The following is a 17,711-nucleotide window of genomic DNA, read 5'->3' as shown; positions in this document are numbered from 1 at the left end:
GATAGTGGCACTGGTCGGAGGGAGAATTCCCGACATCGGAGGTGAGTCGAGAGTAGAAGAAGGCGCTGTCATGACCACTGTGAGGGGGCATGAATTGTGCCACAAGCAGGCTCCCACCAGAACCCTAAGGGCCTTAAAACCACTGCAAAAAGGGCTCCTGGAGCCAGTCTTGGCGCCTTTGGCACCAGGCTCATATTTAGGAAGGAAGGACTGTTCAAACTAGGTCCCATTTATGTACATGAGCCTTTAAATCCAACATGGAAGCACCCACAGTCTAGTTCTAAGAACCAAGCCATGCAGTCCAGGGTTTTGGGTGTGGCAGGCCTGGACCTACTTTCCCTGGTACTACTTTACCTGGGCTATATAAACCACACCCTCACTGCAGAACATGCTTCGTGTTATTCTGCAACCAGCAGCGTGACGCTCACCGTGTCCAGCTCCTGGTTTTCAGCGTCTTCCTGTAATCCTGCAAGAACAAGATTATTCTGTGTTACCTGAGAAAACACCATCCAGCACTCGGCATCTCAACTGGGCTGCAATCTGCAGAAACCGAGAGAAGAAGAAATATCACTCACCTGTGAGTACTAGCTTAAGGACTTCCGGCGAACCACTAGCTACCACAGCTTCTGTTCAAACATTGGGACTTACAATAACGAGAAAGGGAAAAACAATATTAGAACGCGCACTTCCAAAACATCGAATTCCATCAGTCTGTCCTGAATTGCTTCGCGCTACGCCATGCTTCCATCCGGAGCACCACAGCAACATCTGCAAAGGAAAAGAGACCTATTCAGGTTTGCTTTCAATATTAAACAACCGCACAGCGCTGTACTACCTTAACGGATTCCGGGGGCCTGTTTTTCATTGCGCTCTCATCCACTTGCCGCACCACAGCGGCCTGTGAGGAGGAGAAGAAGAAGAAAACACAGGTTAGCTTCAAAAGACAATAAAAGTGCTGCGCTTCGCGCTTTCTCTTACCTAGAAACGTGCCTCTCCATCTGGCACGCCAGCATCAAGACCTTCGCACCCGGAAAGAAGGAAATAAAGACATTAAAAAATTTCCACCATAAACAGAACAAAGACTTATAATTAACAAACTTACCTGCCTATCAGCAGATCCGGGGTCACAGCAGGCCTGGTCCCAAGGAAGGCTTACTGCACCAGTGAAGCAACTCGGGCAGCTTGCCAACAAACGTCAAGCGCCTCTGCACAAGAAACGCAGGATGGATAGCTCACCCTACAAATAACTAAGATTCATTATTGAGCACTGGGCAACTACGCATCCAGGGTTCCAGATCTCAGAGCCTTCCAGACATCCCCGGGGATATCAGGTGTGCGTAACAGGCACTCCAGCAGGAATGGTGATGAGGAGGAGCCAGAGGAGGGACAAGGCCTCCAAGGAGACCTAAGAGGCAAATTAAGTGCAGGAGGAGGAAGCTTTCTCCTGCACTGGGTGACACGCCCTCACTTCTTCGAGTGGATCCCTCGATACATGGATTCTAGTGAAAGACAGCGAGTGGTCAGTGGACTGGATTTGAACGGCTCTGGGACACTGAATGCAGTGAGTGTGTCAGTGGGCGGAGCCTGTACCTTAAAGACCTGTGGGCAACCATGTCTGTTTGAGGGGACACTGAAGTTGGAAGCAGTGCAAGTGCCGGGAGGATGGGGCTGCGCAAGAAGAGGTACGCTGGGTGTGGATTTTTGGAATAACTGGCAAAGTTGGAGAGCCATTCAACATCAATGGATTCTGTATTTACCTTCCACCCCTAAGAAGTCTTCAACTAAGAGGTGAGATTACAATAAGGGCCAACTGAGAGGGCTACTAGGTAAATGTCGGAGGACCCAGTATTATTGGGCTGTCTGGGAGACCCACCAAAGGTCAATTCCAAGGGAGCATTCTGATGCTCTTTTTGGGTTGATGTGTAATTTACAGGAAGGGAAAGCGGCAAGTCTGAGTGAGCAAATAATTAACCACCCCGGCATCCCAGTTAATCAGCAAGAAGTGGGCAGAGAAGTGATCTACCCTTAAAGAAGCATATGTCAAGCTCTAAAGACAGAAGACGCATTAAAGGTACCACAGCACTCCCAAGGCAAATACTCGAAAAGCAGAAGGGACAATCACAGGGTGGGTGCTGGCAATTTGAAGGGAAAAATACAACAGGTAGACTCATTCCCCAACCTCACAGTCGCCACATCCAGCGAACAAAGAACAGGTAGACCCGAAGGCAATCACTAAGGACGAACTAATGCAATGTCTGGCCGAACACCAACAATGTCTAGAGGACACGCTCCAGGAATCGTTTCAGGAACAGATTGTGGCAGTACAATCGGATATAAAAAGTGCTGTTCTGGTAATCAAACAGGAGATATCAAAACTAGGAGAATGTGTTGACAATATAGAGCGCACTCTACAAGAAATAACAGAAGACTCCCGAAGAAACGACGGAACACTGGAACAATTAGCAAGGATGACACACAATTTAGAAATTCAGTGTGAAGACTTGGAGAACAGGTCAAGCTATTCCAATATACACATTAAGAATGTTCCAGAAGAGATCGCTGATAGAGATCTCAAGCACTCTATACAAACTCTTTGCACAGATTTGCTCCTTGAGGTCCCTCCTAACAATATCCTCCTAGATTTTATACATAGGGTGGGCCTGCAAAGGAAAGCACCGGGGACCAGACCCTGCAATGTATTGGCTGCTTTTATATCATATGGGCAGAAGTAAGGAGTTCTGAGGACAGCCCGGTAAGGCTCGTCCCCAACTCTCAACGGCTCAGAAGTTCAGACTTATCAGGACCTGGCCTTCTGTGCCCTAATCAAGAGACAGATGAATCCGGTTACTACTATCCTTAACTAGGAGAAAGTGCAGTATAAATTGACTTTTCCTTTTGGCTTGCTCTTCTCCTGGAAGGGGAGACAGGTCAGGGTGATATGTGAAGAAGGTTTGGAAGTGGTAGCACCAGAAAGCAGAGGCGACAGGCCTGAGTCAGCGGAAGCAGAAGGAGGACCCTCAAAGCAGCAACGACAATGGGAATGGACGCTGACAAAACAAGACAGCACGAAGACCAGAGCTCCGAAAGGCTGGGACAAGCCAAAGGACACGCCACAATTGGAGAGGTGAAGGCAGGGGGATCAGACACATCAGGTACATCAAGGGAATTGTTGGGATTGTGATAGAAAAGAGGGGGAAGAAGAAAAGTATTGGAGATGGAGGACTGGGATGAGAGTGAGAAGTGAAGTAGGGGACCGGATCGGGATCTTATGGAGAGGACTGGCATATCTCTCCGCAGTTGGTTACTCCCAGGTAGTTTACCAGTGTATAGAGAGGTTCACCCGAATTTGTGAATTGGACCCATATACTGGCCAGGGATAGTGTTTGGAGGAGGGGTGTTTGGGGGGGCTGCAGGCGGTGAGTGGAGAAGGGGGAACCGACCAGCAGGATAACTGCAAAAATACGACTTGGGGTGGAGGGCAAACAAAATCGAACCTTGATGGTACTAACAAGTATACTACATGCATGTCATTTCAAAGTTACCACAGCCTGTGCAACCTGGGAGGATTCTTAAAGGGACAAAAGGGGTCAAGGCTCAAAGGAAGGGAACATGAAGGGCAGGAATAGGCTTTTATCATGAGCTTTAACATACTTACGTATAATATTCACTAGTAAAGCGTTGTAAACTAGGATCCTTCCTGTGGCGTAAGAAACCAGACTTTCTAATGCTTCAAGAAACCCATAAATGTAGGAAAGACAAATCATGAATTAGACTACAGGGCTACCCGCAGATTCTACGGGTGGATACGATTGAGAAAAAAACTGGGGTTCTGATTGCATTTAGGAATAATCCTGACTTGGTGATTTTGAAAGTGGTGAGTGACAAACAAGAGAGGTACTTGTTTGTGAAATTCCGCATTAAAAGGGAAGTATCTATGGTGGGGACGGTATATGCACCTAATTAGGGATGAGAAAGGTTTTTGATGGTAACAATGGAGATAATTGAAAATATGGCTGAGGGTCAAGTAATACTGATTGGGGATTTTAATTTAATATGGGATGCAGGAATTGATACTAGCTGTGCAGGACTGACGGTGCGGGGCACACCATCACAACGGCTTAAAGACACATTTTTACAATTAGGACTGGTAGATGTATGGCGGGTTAATAGAGGAAGGGAACCAGGATTTACGTTCTACTCGCATGCACACAAAACCCAGTCACGAATACATTACATTTGGATATCTATTAGATTGGCGGGCACATTCAAGAAGTCTCAATGGGCTCAATAGCATTATTGGACCATGCACCCCTTTGGCCGATATTGACCATGGCAACTCGAGACAGAGGCCTATGGAATTGGGTCCTACCAGAATGGATCCTTGCGGATACAGTCTTTTCGGGGGAAGTAGAAGAATGCATTAGTCTATTTTAGGGAAAATACGATGCACAATACTTACCCAAATATATGGTGGGATGCCTTCAAAGCAGTAGTTAGACGGGAACTGGTAGCCTGTAAAGCATTGAAAGAAAACATGTCTAGGCGACTTGAAGATGATCTGAAGACTCAACTTAAGAATATTATGCCAATGATGAGCAATTATCCTATGAGGGGAAAAAAGGAAAGCATATAGAATAATTAGGGGACAGTTAGACTTATTAAGGACAAAAAAGGCAGAGAGGACCCTACTTAAAACTAAACAACATTATTATGTACAGGGAAACGGGGGGAAGCTATTAGCATGTCAATTAAGACAAAGAGCAGCCACCCAAACGATATTGAGGATAAAGAAAGAGGAAGTGGAGGAAGTTATTGACACGGAAGGGACCATAAGATGCTTTGAAAAAATTTATGGAGCATTATATTCCTCTGAAAGGCTACAAGAAGCTCTGTTAAATACATATGTAGCCAGAATATCTCTCCCGAAGCTATTAGGAATAGATGGGGAGAAGCCTGAGGAGGATATCACAGAAGAGAAAGTGATTGCGCCCATAAAGAAACTCCCTTTCAAAAAAGCCCCGGGACCAGAAGGTTTTACAGCCATATTCTAAAAGAAATATGGGCAAATTCTGGATCCACATTTGACGTGCTTATATAATTCCTTTGAAAAAAGCAGGCATATCACAACGTCAATGGATGAAGCTAAATTGGTGGTATTTCCGAAACCGGGCAAAGACCTGACACACGGTGGGTCGTATAGACCAATAGCGCTAATTAACATTGACGCCAAAATGTATACTAGGCTACTAGACACATGAATGGGGGATAGACTTCACATGTAAAAGGGTCCGATCAAGCGGGGTTTATAAAAAAGGGCTAGACTTTCGATAATTTAAGAAGGGTTTGAATGATACCAGAGCCTTTTACACCAATATTTGGGAATCCTCAGTTTACCCCGGGGGTGGAGACTAGAGCCTTTGTAAAATGGAAGGAGGGGGGCTGTACAAGACTCAAAGATCTCACATTAGGTCAAGAAATTAAAACGTTTGAGCAATGCAAATAATTCTTTGGACTCTGGGAAAAGGACTGACTTACCAGCTCCGATATTGGGCCCTGTAACCCCCAAATAAAGATCAAGCGGGTAGACAGTTTACCGCATTTGAGAAATATATTGCATCACACACGGGGGACACATTATACACTTTGTTTGGTGAAGGGGGCCCTCGAGATAAGTGGCTGTACATGGTCAAATGTCAAGGTACTTTGGATCGTCCAATAGCAGAGGTGGAATGGGAGTCACTCTGAACTAATATTTCAAAATTAACAATCTATTCAACTAAGGGAACTGTGGTTTAAAATTCTCACTCAGTGGCACTATACCCCAGAGAGACTCAATATCATTTTTAAAAGGACTCGATCGGTCTGTTGGCGTAATTGCAAAAAGAGGGGGGACTGGCTCCATATATGTTGGTCGTGTCCAGTTTTGCAGCCATTTTGGGGTCAGGTTAATGGAATTATGCGTGAGGTGTTGGGGGCCAATATATCAATAGGGGCAGGCAAATGCTTACTGGGCCTTTGGTCAGAAAATATGAACTTGTGGGATAGGATCACATAAAAAGGCATTTGTGTTTTTGTCATTGACAGCCCAACTTGTGATTGCACGGAACTGGAAGAAGGAGGCAGCACCAACATACCATGAGTGGCTATACAAACTTTGACAAATATTAGCCGTGGAATGGATGACCTACAACGTACAAGGGGAAGAGCATAAGTTTAGGTCAGACTGGGCACATTACTTGACTACTTGAAAGATGATTATCAAATTTATTTATGCCCACAGAATATAAGGATTTTGGTCATTGCCTAAGGCCCCAATAATTCATGAAACATATGATGAATGTGTTACTAAAGTCTTGTTGTATTAATAAAGGCACTGCAGGTCGTGGGGAAAGAGGGGTTGGAATGATGGGGGGGAAGGGGGCATTGTTTAGTTTTGTTATGTAACCTTAAGAAATGCCAATAAAAATTATATAAAAACAACAAAAAAGAAAATGATACAGTAGAGAGCGGAGAATCATGTGAACAGGTGAGTTTTAAATTTCATTTAAAAAGTGCGAAGTCTGTGGTATGCCGTAGCGCAGGTGGCAGTGAATTCCAGAGTATACGGCCTGCAATGGAGAAAGGCCTGCTTCCAATTCGCACATTGCGATATTTAGGAACTCATAGGAGCGCTGCGTCAGTAGATCTGAGGGGGCAGCCTGGGCTATAGCTCTGTAGTTTCTGCTGAATGGCCCGACAACCTTTCCCACTCAGAGCTCGGTGGATCATACAGGAGGCTTTAAGTTTAACTCGGGCTGCAACTGGCAGGCAGTGTAGGGATTGACAAGCCTTAGAGACATGCTGACCAAAAGGGATCCGCTTCACTAATTGAACTGCCGTGTTTTGCAACACCTGAACACGCTGAATAAGATATGATAGTTGCGCCAGATAAATGGCATTGCAGTAATCGACGCTCCCATTAAGGCAAGCTGTGACTACCTGGGCATGACATTTCCCTGGGGTAAAAGGAAGAACCTTTTTTCAACTACTTCAGTTTGAGGAAGCCGAGCCCACAGACCAAATTTATCTGGTTCTCCATAGTCCGCAAAGTGGGTATTTTGATGGCCACATTTCGGACCACCTTAGCAGGTTCTGGCAAAGGTCCAAGTGAAGGCAGACAAAATTCAGAAGTACAACCCGCCGGGCCATCAGTCAAGCCCACAATCAAGAACTCAGTCTTTCCGCCATTCAGTTTTAACCAATTGGCTTCCATCCAACCCTGGATAGCATCAAGCCATTGTTTTAGCCTTGCTCGTGCTCCAAGCTGATCCGAGCCTTCACAGAGCTTGGGTATCGTCGGCGTAGGACAAGACCTGGAACCAAAATGACTGTATAAGTGTCATTAAGGGCCGAATATACCAATTAAAGAACAGCTGGACAAGGCCGAACCCTGCGGGACTCCGCAGGTCACCACGACAGGGAAGATCTATAGGGAGGAAGGGAAACCATTTGAAAACGGGAAGTCAGGAAAGCACAGAACCAGTCCAAGACTGGTCCGGAAAACCCTGCCTCTTCTAATCTGGATAGTAGGATCTCATGGTCTAATTCATCCTGGGAGGATAGCTCAGGGGCAACACACTCTCCTTGGAAGCAAGACTATGTGGAGCAACACAGGTTTGATCCCCTTGTCCGCGCTTTAAAACCTCTGGGTATTACGCATGTTGTAAATAACCAATTAAAATAAAAAAATTAAATGGCGTCAAACGTGTCCGACAGGTCCAATAGAATAATGCCTGCCATGCCGCCTTCATCCCCGATCATGGTAAGATCGAGTACTTTTTTTAAACACTATTTCTGTGGTTACTGACAATCCCTACACATTATGTATCTTTAGATGTGAGGGCAAGCATAGGTTTTGGACACAGACAGACTTTTAAGTTGAACTCAAGGACATTAGTTTCTTTAGGTAGGGAAATCCCCCCCCCCTTAGTATGGGGCATTTAGGCCTTACACCATCCTGACATTTAAGTTAATAATTTAATTTTTAATTTTGAATCTTTTGTCTGTGTTTTCCTTCATGATGCCTTTACAGTACCCACCAACTTGAAATATCTGTATGCTACCCAGTGTGGGAAGTCAATCGGGAGATGAACAAAGTGGCATTTTGGTTTATGGTTTCTGTATTTTGAACCTGTTGTCTCTAAATATCGTGGCCCCAATCTGAAAAAAAGAAAATCTAAAATAAGAGTGCTAGTCAGGATGTCTTAAAAATAACTCCAGTCTGCTGTCCAGAAATCTATTCTGGTCTGACTTCTGTTTCTACAATTTGACTTGGTTTAAAGAAAATAACCTAACTCTTAACAAAAGTACAATAAGAGTTGTTTCCCAAACAGAGGAATGGTAGCTGGTTTCTGACCCCACTTTCTTTCTCAAAATTCCTTCACCAGTTGCACAATTCCATTCAGGACACAATGTTTCTCTTATAGATTCACCCTTCTTTTGGGTTTGAGTCTCAATTTCTGGTTAGTCTCTTTTCCTTCGGATTTGCAGACACTCTGTCTTCGGTCTGTGTTCTGCCTTCAGGTGCTACCTGGTGCGTACGTCCAGATCAGGTATTTTCCAGGGGATCCCCCACTCACATATCTTGCTCTACTCTCTCCAATTAGTTATCTCCTGGTGTTTACCCCTACCTGGGGTCTTTGGTTCCTCATCCCACCCTCGGGGTTGCTTTCTTTCACCCTGCCTTGGGATTTGCTTATTTTTACTCCCCCGTGGGCTTAAGTCTTTCACCCCACCTTGGCGGTCTGTATTTCACCCGGACTTGGGGTCTATCTCTCACCCCACCATTGGGTCTCCTGGGGCCTTTCTGCCCACTGCAGGGATCCTTGGTGTGACTGCTTACCTTCTGTTTCTAAGCAGTGCTTCTACAGGCAGGCAGTCCGGGAGGGTATGCAGCTTCTCTTCCCCAGTCTTGGCTCCCTTCTGGCTGTCATTCTGCAAGGCTCCCACATCTGATCGTACCCGCTCAGGTATCGTCCTTCACGCGATGCTCTCTGGGACTCTGCCTTTCCAGTCTATCTCCCTGAAGGGCTGTCATGCATTCCGCGAGTTTGTCTGCTCTGGTTTTGGCACACTGGGCGTGTGCTTCTGGTCTTATACCACATCTTCCAGGTGGGAGGAGGTTTCCCGGCCTATGCTACTCCAAGTCCTTCCCTCAAAGTTGATACAAGCTTTATTTTACCCACAACAGTACAGTGGTTCAGTACAGTTTCTTTTTATTCTTAATATTTCTCCATACGGAATATTCTGAATAATATGTTGGGGATGATGACTTTTTGCATGTAGGATTGTATTACCAGTAGTTGGTTTGACGTATAAAGTTGTCAGGATTCTTCCATTTTTAATGTACATTTCCAAATCTAGAAATTGGATTCGATTGGGACTTCGAATGGTTGTGAACTTAAAATTGTATTGATTGATATTCAGATAATTGACATATTCGTTCAAGGTTTCATTATTTCCGTTCCATAGCAGAAGAATATCATCTATGTACCGGCCCCAATATATTATTTTGTGGAGTATAGTGAAAGCTTCATGGGACCAGGCGTGTTCTATTTCAAATTGACCAACATATAGATTGGCATAAGATGGTGCAAATTTGCCTCCCATGGCTGTCCCCTGTTGTTGTCTATAGACTTGGTCGTTGAACATGAAGATATTGTTATTCAGTGTGAAGTGTAACATTTCTAGAAGCATTTCATTTTGCTTGTAATATGAAACTGATCTTGTTTTCAAAAAGTAGTTGGTAGTTTCTAATCCTTTATCATGTGGTATGCTTGTATATAGGGAGGAGATGTCCAATGTGACCAGGAAATAGCGTTGTTGCCAATCGATTTCTTCGATTTGCTGTATGACATGCTTAGTATCTCTTATGAATGAAGTGAGACCTAGTACAAGGGGCTGTAAGTGAGTATCTATGTATTTTGATATTGGTTTGGTGATTGAGCCTATGCTGTTGATTATGGGTCTGAAGGAAGGGAAGGTAGTATATGGCTTGTGTATTTTAGGTATAAAGTATATGGTGCCCATTATGGGAAAATTATTGATAAAGTCTTTCTCCGTGTCTGTTAGAAGATTTTGCTCTGTCCAATTTTTTACCATTGAGGTCCATTCCAGTATCAATTCTGGTAGCGGGCTGGTCTTTAGTTTGTCATAAAACTGCTCTTGGTTCAGATGCTCTTCAGCTGCTGTTATGTAGTCCTTAGTGTCCATTAATACATGTTTCCTCCCTTGTCTGCTGTTTTAATTGTTATTTCGTAGCAGATCAATTGCTGTTTTTTCCTTTTGCCACTTTTGGTTTTTCTTCCTATTTCCTAATCTCCCTGAAAAGTACTGTGATCTCAATTCACTCAATGTTGGTTTATGAAATAAATCTATTCCATTCTCTTGTGCCAACGCTGGTGTAAATGTAGATCTTGGCCTTAGTGTGGTTTCTTCACTTAAGTCTATGTCAATATTCATTTCTTCCGTTACTTTTTGCACTGTATAGGAATCTTCTTCATCTGTTAAGTTTGAGGTTTGCCCTGTTTTCCATCTGTACAATTGATAGTTCCAATGGAAATTCAATATGTTGTTTTTTCTTTTGTAGTGTCTCCATTTGTGAGAAATGTTTCTTTAGTTTTAACTTTCTAAAAAATCTATAGAGATCAGTATTTAGTGAGAAGTAATCTGAAACCGAAGGTGGCCAGAAAGTCAGGCCTTTACTGAGTATTCTCTTGAGGTCTATTGATGATTGCAATTTATTTAATAAATGGCTACTTGTGAGAAAACTCCACCTATGTGTCCCTCTCCCATGTCGGACTCCTTACAGGACCGAGGAAGTGGTTTGGGACTGTCTGGACCTAATCCACAAACTGGTGCCAGTAAGTCTAGTGTGCGTACACAAATGAAACCCACAGTGGTCCTTGATTGGACCACTGCTGACTGAGTGGTGTGGATCCTTTCTATTGGAGGGCTAAATTTGATCACTCACCTGATTTTAGGATAAGAAGAGGAGTCCTGCAGCCATTTCAGTAGATCAGAAACGGAGCCAAGTATCCTGTCTAGCTGTGCAGCTGACTGAGGACCTGAGGATGACTTCTGAAGAGGCATAGCAACTTTTCCTGCAACTGTCCTGGTGAAGCCCTGCTGTCCTTCTCAGAAGGCCCTTGTCAGTGCTTTGCCCCTTTAAACTGGCGGGACCAACCAGTCTCAACGCCTTCTCACCATCCTGCTACCTGAAGCCTTTAGAAGTGTCCCTGGACTACCCAGTGGACTGACCATCTCAGACTTGGGCTACCGTGCCAGAATCATCGCTGTTCCACATTTTCGCTTGGAACTTTGGTAGTTGCCAGCTCGTACAAGTCACCTTACTGCCAAGTTTCAGAGTCCCATCATCAAGGGATTCTGTCCTGGATGACCGTCTGTGTTTGTGACTGAGAAGATACCTGCTGTCGCATGTGTGCAGTGACTGTTGTTGGAACTAGCTCCCCTCCATCTGGTCAAGTGTCCTGAAGTTGCCTGCATCAGTGTCTGCTGCTTGTTTTCATCAAAAAGGGTTGCACTCAGCTCTTGGACTTGACCAGAATCCTCCTAGCACCTGCAGCTCCTGGTTGTCTTCTACTGTATTCAATGGCGGGAAAACCTACCTCCAGCGACTCAGTCGACCTGCCAAGTAATTTGGGAAAATTGGAGCAAGGATGGTGAGTAAACTAACCCTGTTTCCCCAAGAATAAACCTTAAAATAAATGTTTGTTTATTTCATTTTCTCGCTTTTTAAAAGTTTGCTTAAATAGCTGTTCTAACCGATAGAAAAGCATATTACTTACCAGTACCTTATAAAGTATTTAGGAAAATTTCTCACCCACCCAAGAATTCTTCCTACCTTTGTCCCCTCTCCTAAAAGAACTTTGTGACTTTTGGTCACAAGACCCTGTTCAACATAGCGATTGGACTCATACAGGTAGGGCTTCTATTTTTGTGAGCTGGTTCTATCATTGCATAACTACTTCCCTTCCATTTGCGTGTATAGGTGAATTGTGTGCATTTCAATAACCAAAGGGGATTGTGTATATGTTTTATATTTAGAGTGTTGTGTAATAACATTATCTGCTTGATTCATTTTCCTACTGTGTTTTTTGGCCTAAAATAAATCTAGTATTTGTGTAGAATCATTGTGTATTTCACTATGTGGACTCACTGTGGATCCGTGACCCCACCCCCCTCTCCTGAGACGAAGCCTTAACCACTATTCCCACTCCCCTTGATTGGGTTTGACTAACCTCTCAGAGAATATGAAAGTCAAATGTACAAAAGTAGCAACTCTGGAAACAAAATAAGAACCGTATTAAAAAATGTGTGCTACATTAGTTCACTTTTCAAAATTAAAATATAAAATGAATAACAGTACTTGATGTCACACTATTTAAATAACTAGTAGTACCTTCACAGCGTTGACCGGGTCTGTAGCTGACATGCACATGGGGGTGTACTATATAGCCTTGAGTATGTTTTATTGTGTCCTAACTTCCTATTTTTGAAAAATTGCAAAATCCATCTCCCGAAATTGCCTATACTGATAGCAGAGGGCCAGGCCGTGCCCTGTGCCGGGCGAATGGGTGGGGTTGGTCAGATTTCACTATCACCAATACACCCCAGACAGGTATGCTGATATAGGGCTAAAACCTCAGCCCACTAACTGTTGTGGGGCTGGAGACAACAATCGCACAATTGTCAATCTCCCAAAATCTCCCATACTGATAGCACAGTGCCCAGACCTGCACCCTGTGCATGGCGAATGGGTGGGGTTGGTCAAATTTCCCCATTGCCAGTACACCCCAGACTGGTATGCCGACCTTGGGCCAAAGTTCAGCCCACCAAATGTTATGGGGCTGGAGCCAACCCCAAACATACAAACACACTTTCACAAATATATATATAGAGATTACTGTTAGCTGTCATTTTAAAATGGTATTCATATAAATATTACTATTGTTCTAACTCATCATCAATTTAGTTTACGTCGGAAAACATTCTTTCCAATAAATACATACTCATACAAAATACAATATAAACAGTGGCAAAATACAGTATAAATCCATTATTAAAAAGAAGGAATGCACAAATTAAAAAAACAAGGAGTTCCTTCCCTCGAGCAGCCCACTGGCAAAAACAAAAATGTTGGGTATATTAACATCTAAAAATGTATTCACATTTTCCTTTTATTCAAGGCACGCCTCAAACGATAGGGGTGCCCATCCCACTCTTGGAGTATCACCCACAAGAGATAAAGTAGTGCCAGGCGGAACAGTACAAACTGTAATTCACGCAGTAACAGCCTTTTGGTCCCAGCTTTTATCTCATGATGCACAGGGAAAACTAAAAAAACATTGCCAGGTCCTTTGGAGGTGCACTGCACAATAAACATGTCTGATTTGCATTATCACTAGTATCCTTCCATAAAGCCATAATGGCTCTTAAAGGGAGACAATTATAACATGCCCTAGTGAGCAGAATCCTGTGAGTGGGGTTTGCAGCCCATAATAAGTATTTTTCTGCACTAAGTGCCTCTATAAACGCATTCCTCCGATTGAATGGTTTTAGGAACTCATACAATTCTATTTTTCCTGTATATGAGATGCAAGTCTAGTTTTTAGAGCTGTTGCCGCCCGAGTTCTTAATGTCTGGTGCAATAAAATATGAAAGAGCATCAATTTCCGAAATCATAGTTTTTATACATTTTAGCCATGGCATCGTAACATTGGCATCTTTTAGAACTAGAAACCTGATAATATCATGTGTCGGGATAGCCTCATTACTCCATAGGCGTAGCTAGTGGAGTAGTGGTTAGGCTGACAGTAAGTTGCTGCAAAAGCCAAAACCCAGTTCCAGGTGAGCCCCATAATTGGAGGCAGAGTGAAGAAGTCCCAGGATTTGTTTTAAACAGTAATTTTCTATTACCTGAACCAAATGTCGGGTGACTGAGGCTGCTTTGCTGTGATATACTTTTAGGATGAGTTCTAATGGCTTTGCCTTAAACTTTGCAATACAATGGAGAACACCCCCCTCCTTCTCCAGGGTTGCATAAACCTCATGAATTGTTTTTGACACATGCTTCTGATGAAACAATTGACGTGAAACTCGCCCCAAATATTGAATTTTTTTAACAATTGGGATAATAGTATGCTTGTTGCACATAGGTGGGAGTTTAGGTGAACGCATCCCTTTATAACATGTCATGACTGTGGATTTTTATGTATTCGCCTTAAGATCAAGCTCATCCATGAAATTCGTATAATGATGGATGATTTTCTGTAATGCTTGTGGCGTATGCATAATCAATACAGTATCATTTCATAAAAGCCATTTATGTGCAACCTAAAGAGTAGGGAAACCAGGACACAGCCCTGCATACTCCTACCTTGACTGGGAAAGAATTAGTGCAATGCCCATTTCCCTGCACACAGCTTGTGTAGTTTGATGGAGCTTTATTAGAAGGTTGATAATTCCCACAGGACAATTCATGGACCTGAGCACCTGCCACAGCGTAGCACGATTGACTTTCTCAAAAGCAGTAATCTGGTCCATGAAGGCCAGGTAAATTGACTCCTTTTTCACATGCAGGGAGTGGAACACCATCATATATTAATTAGGCGATTGCTCACAAGTACCCAACCCTGATCTGAATCCCAGCTGAACAGGGGACAGAATGTTGTTTAGTGCCGCCCTGCTCTCCATCCTAGCTAGGAGAACACATCCAAAGATTTTAAAGAGGGAATCCTGAAGCGAAATCTGTCTGTATAAGCCTGGCTTATCCCTTGAACCTTTCTTGGAGATAGGTTGTATTATTGCTAAAAATCATGATGGAGGTATGCCCCTCACCCCTAGAGGTAATTTCATTAAAACCAATTTCAGAATGGGTGGCCACAGATGTATTACTGCAGAAAAAAGGTCCGCAGGTATATTATCTGGTCCTGGTGATCTGTTAAAGGCTCTGACATTTAATCACCACAATTACTTCAGCCACTGAGAATTCTAACGCCATACCCATACCTTCAACTAAGCATTGATGAGCTCCCTGAGCATCTAATGATGAAGGTAAATCAGATAAACCATGTGCAGGTCCTGTATTGTAAAGGCTGGTAAAATGATCTAACCAAGCATGGTCCAGGACTATAGTGTCCAGGCCTTGAAACTTATATTTGTAAAACGGGCCTTGGTTCACCATTTCGCAGAAGGCCTTCGTATCATGTTCAGAAGCAATCATCACATCAGACCACAACGTTCTCCTGATTTCTTTTTTCCCATTAGCAATAGTTTGTTTATAGGATACTTTTGCCGCAATAATTTCACTCCTGGAAGCAATGGGATTTTTTAACATTGTTAAACGCCTTATTTTAGCTTTAGTACAATCCAAGTTAAACCACAACAGAGAATCCATCTTATTCCTGCTGCTACATGCAGTAATAAATTACTTCCATATATTAGCCATTAGGGAATTGGCCAAATTATTACTCTGATCCTTCACATCCATCAAGAAAGTTGTCAATCAACTCTCAGTTTAAGATAATGTTTTCCATAAGGATCCCCTGATTGTTCCGATTCCATTTCAGTCTTCTCTTGCTTTTATCAAGAGAGGAATTGACAGATGAGGTATGTAGCAAGAGTTGTGTCCCATACATTTTTCAAGCTCTTGCACAATTGGATGGTGGTTGCTAACTATATCGCCAGTGACCTGAAAGTCCACGACTGTTTCCAAAAAAGTAATGGGAAGGCAAACATAGTCAATGGACCAGCTTCTTTGGGCTGTTTAAAACATGACCTTACCCAGTATATCATTGGCGAAATGGCCATTCACTGATCGCATACCCCAATTATACAAGCTCAACAACAACCTCAGCCCCGCTGGGCATATTCGGGTATCTAACATGATTGGCTCTGGAATCCCTGCCAGATTGTCCTCTGTCTCATCAAAGAGCACCCTACCCCATCTTGACATTAAAATCCCCACCTAAGATTAAAACCACATTATGCATTTCCACATTTTCCAACAGTTCATCCATGATCCTAATCAATTCCGATGAGCCCCCATCTGGATATTGAGGGTGGGGGCTATTATAAAAGCTAACCAGCAGGATATCCTTTGTGTTTTTCATTTTAACCCTGAACATTTGAAGAAAAGATTTCAAACGTCCCTGAAAGAATTTACCTGCTAGTGCGATTGGTTTTTACTAGTGTTGCCAACCCACCATAACAACGCCCAGGTGCATTTTTGTGAGCTGGAATGCAATGTGCATGAAAATCATAATTTACAACACTCTTTAGTAACCAGGTTTCCTGGCGCAGGAAGCCTGCCTGATCCAAGAATTCCAAAACATCAAATCTGTTCAGCTTAGTTTTGGCGCCTGCCATGTTCCAGGAAATTATTACAAGTGATGATGACATGGGGGCTTCATTAATAATCGTAGCCCGAGAAACATTATCATTCACACTTTTGATCACAGAGGTGTCAGAAGAGTCAGGAAAAAGGACCACCTGCGGTCCTTCCAAATTGCAGGTGGGCTTTGTAGTCAATACATTCCATCTCTGTCAAACACTCAAAATGGTTCCATAAAGGTGTAGGTGGAGTGATTAAAGTAGATGGATCAAACCAGGTCACTTCCACTGGTTCTGTGTGATCTTGACCACAAGCAATCCCCCTACCCCCAATTATCATTATTACTGTACCGCTGATCTTTTGGGAGGTTGCAATTTTTAGACCAGGGTATGGCTCACAGATTCATATGAGCAGGCAAGCGACCTTTCAGTGGATAAAAGAAGGTCAAAGGTACTATCTAGGAACCAATTTGGGTTCCATTTTTTTCAAAGGTTTGAGTTGACAACATACTTCGTAATGAAGTCCCAAATAGTCCAAAACATTACACTATGATGGTATATAAATGATTTAAATAACACATTATCTTGTCAGGACTAAACCTCTCCAACTCACCCTCCACCGTTGCAGAGTCTGCTACCCTCAAGCAACTGTGACGGGTAGCTGCTCACCTGCGTTCCACCAGATCTCATCCAATTTACACCAGCAAGGCCGCCTTATAGGAATTACACTAGCATGTTTGTTAACAGCATACACAGGCTGGTTCCTCTCCACCTAGCCTCACAGCAGCAACCGCACGCCGATCCCTCCATGCCGCTGCACCCGGTTTCCAGTCATTCAAAGCCACCAGCCCAGTCGCAGTCCCAGAGACAAGTCGCTTCCTTCCACTCAGCTGCAGCAGTATCAGCCTGCTGCCGGCTCTACTCTGCTCTGCTTCGGCAAGGTGTGGGGGAATTTTAACACTGGCTTCCAGTGTGCCTCCAGCGGGCTCAACCCAAAAGGTTGCAAAAGAAGGCTGTACCACTCCGCTGCAGCAGAAATAGCCTGCTGCCGGCCCGCGCCACTTGTTCTAACTATTCAAACTGATAAGAAAAGAAAACAATAGTGAAATTATGTAGTAATATTAAGAATTTATATCATCAAAAAATATTAATAAATATCCCAAAGGTCAAATAAACTCTAGTTTTTTGTTGAATTGTTGCGTTCACCAGTTGAAATAAATAAACATAGTTAAAATTGTTTTTCAAAGGCAAGGCATTTAAGCAAAGTAAAAGTTTAAAAAAACGTTCACTTGGAGAGAAATTAAACTTTTGAAAACATG

General features: G+C 43.3%; 1 protein-coding gene across 11 annotated transcripts in view; it reads left to right on the top strand.

The window, feature by feature from the left end:
* FGD4 (FYVE, RhoGEF and PH domain containing 4) overlaps positions 1-17,711 on the top strand; it is a 1,139,208-nt gene that overhangs the window by 1,055,637 nt on the left and 65,860 nt on the right. Inside the window, exon 16 of one of the 11 annotated variants that reach the window (XM_069628203.1) lies at positions 6,085-6,275. The exons of the other annotated variants lie outside the window; for them this stretch is intronic. Coding sequence (XP_069484304.1) covers positions 6,085-6,096 — 12 coding nt within the window. The 3' untranslated portion in view covers positions 6,097-6,275. Of the gene's footprint in view, positions 1-6,084; positions 6,276-17,711 lie in introns of those variants that run through there. 11 annotated transcript variants of the gene reach the window in all.

The sequence above is a fragment of the Ambystoma mexicanum genome, chromosome 12, assembly GCF_040938575.1.
Source record: "Ambystoma mexicanum isolate Mex_15411 chromosome 12, UKY_AmexF1_1, whole genome shotgun sequence".
NCBI classification, from domain to species: Eukaryota; Metazoa; Chordata; class Amphibia; order Caudata; family Ambystomatidae; genus Ambystoma; species Ambystoma mexicanum.
The sequence above is the reverse complement of the archived record's forward strand: the minus strand, read 5'-3'. Positions and strand labels throughout refer to the sequence as shown.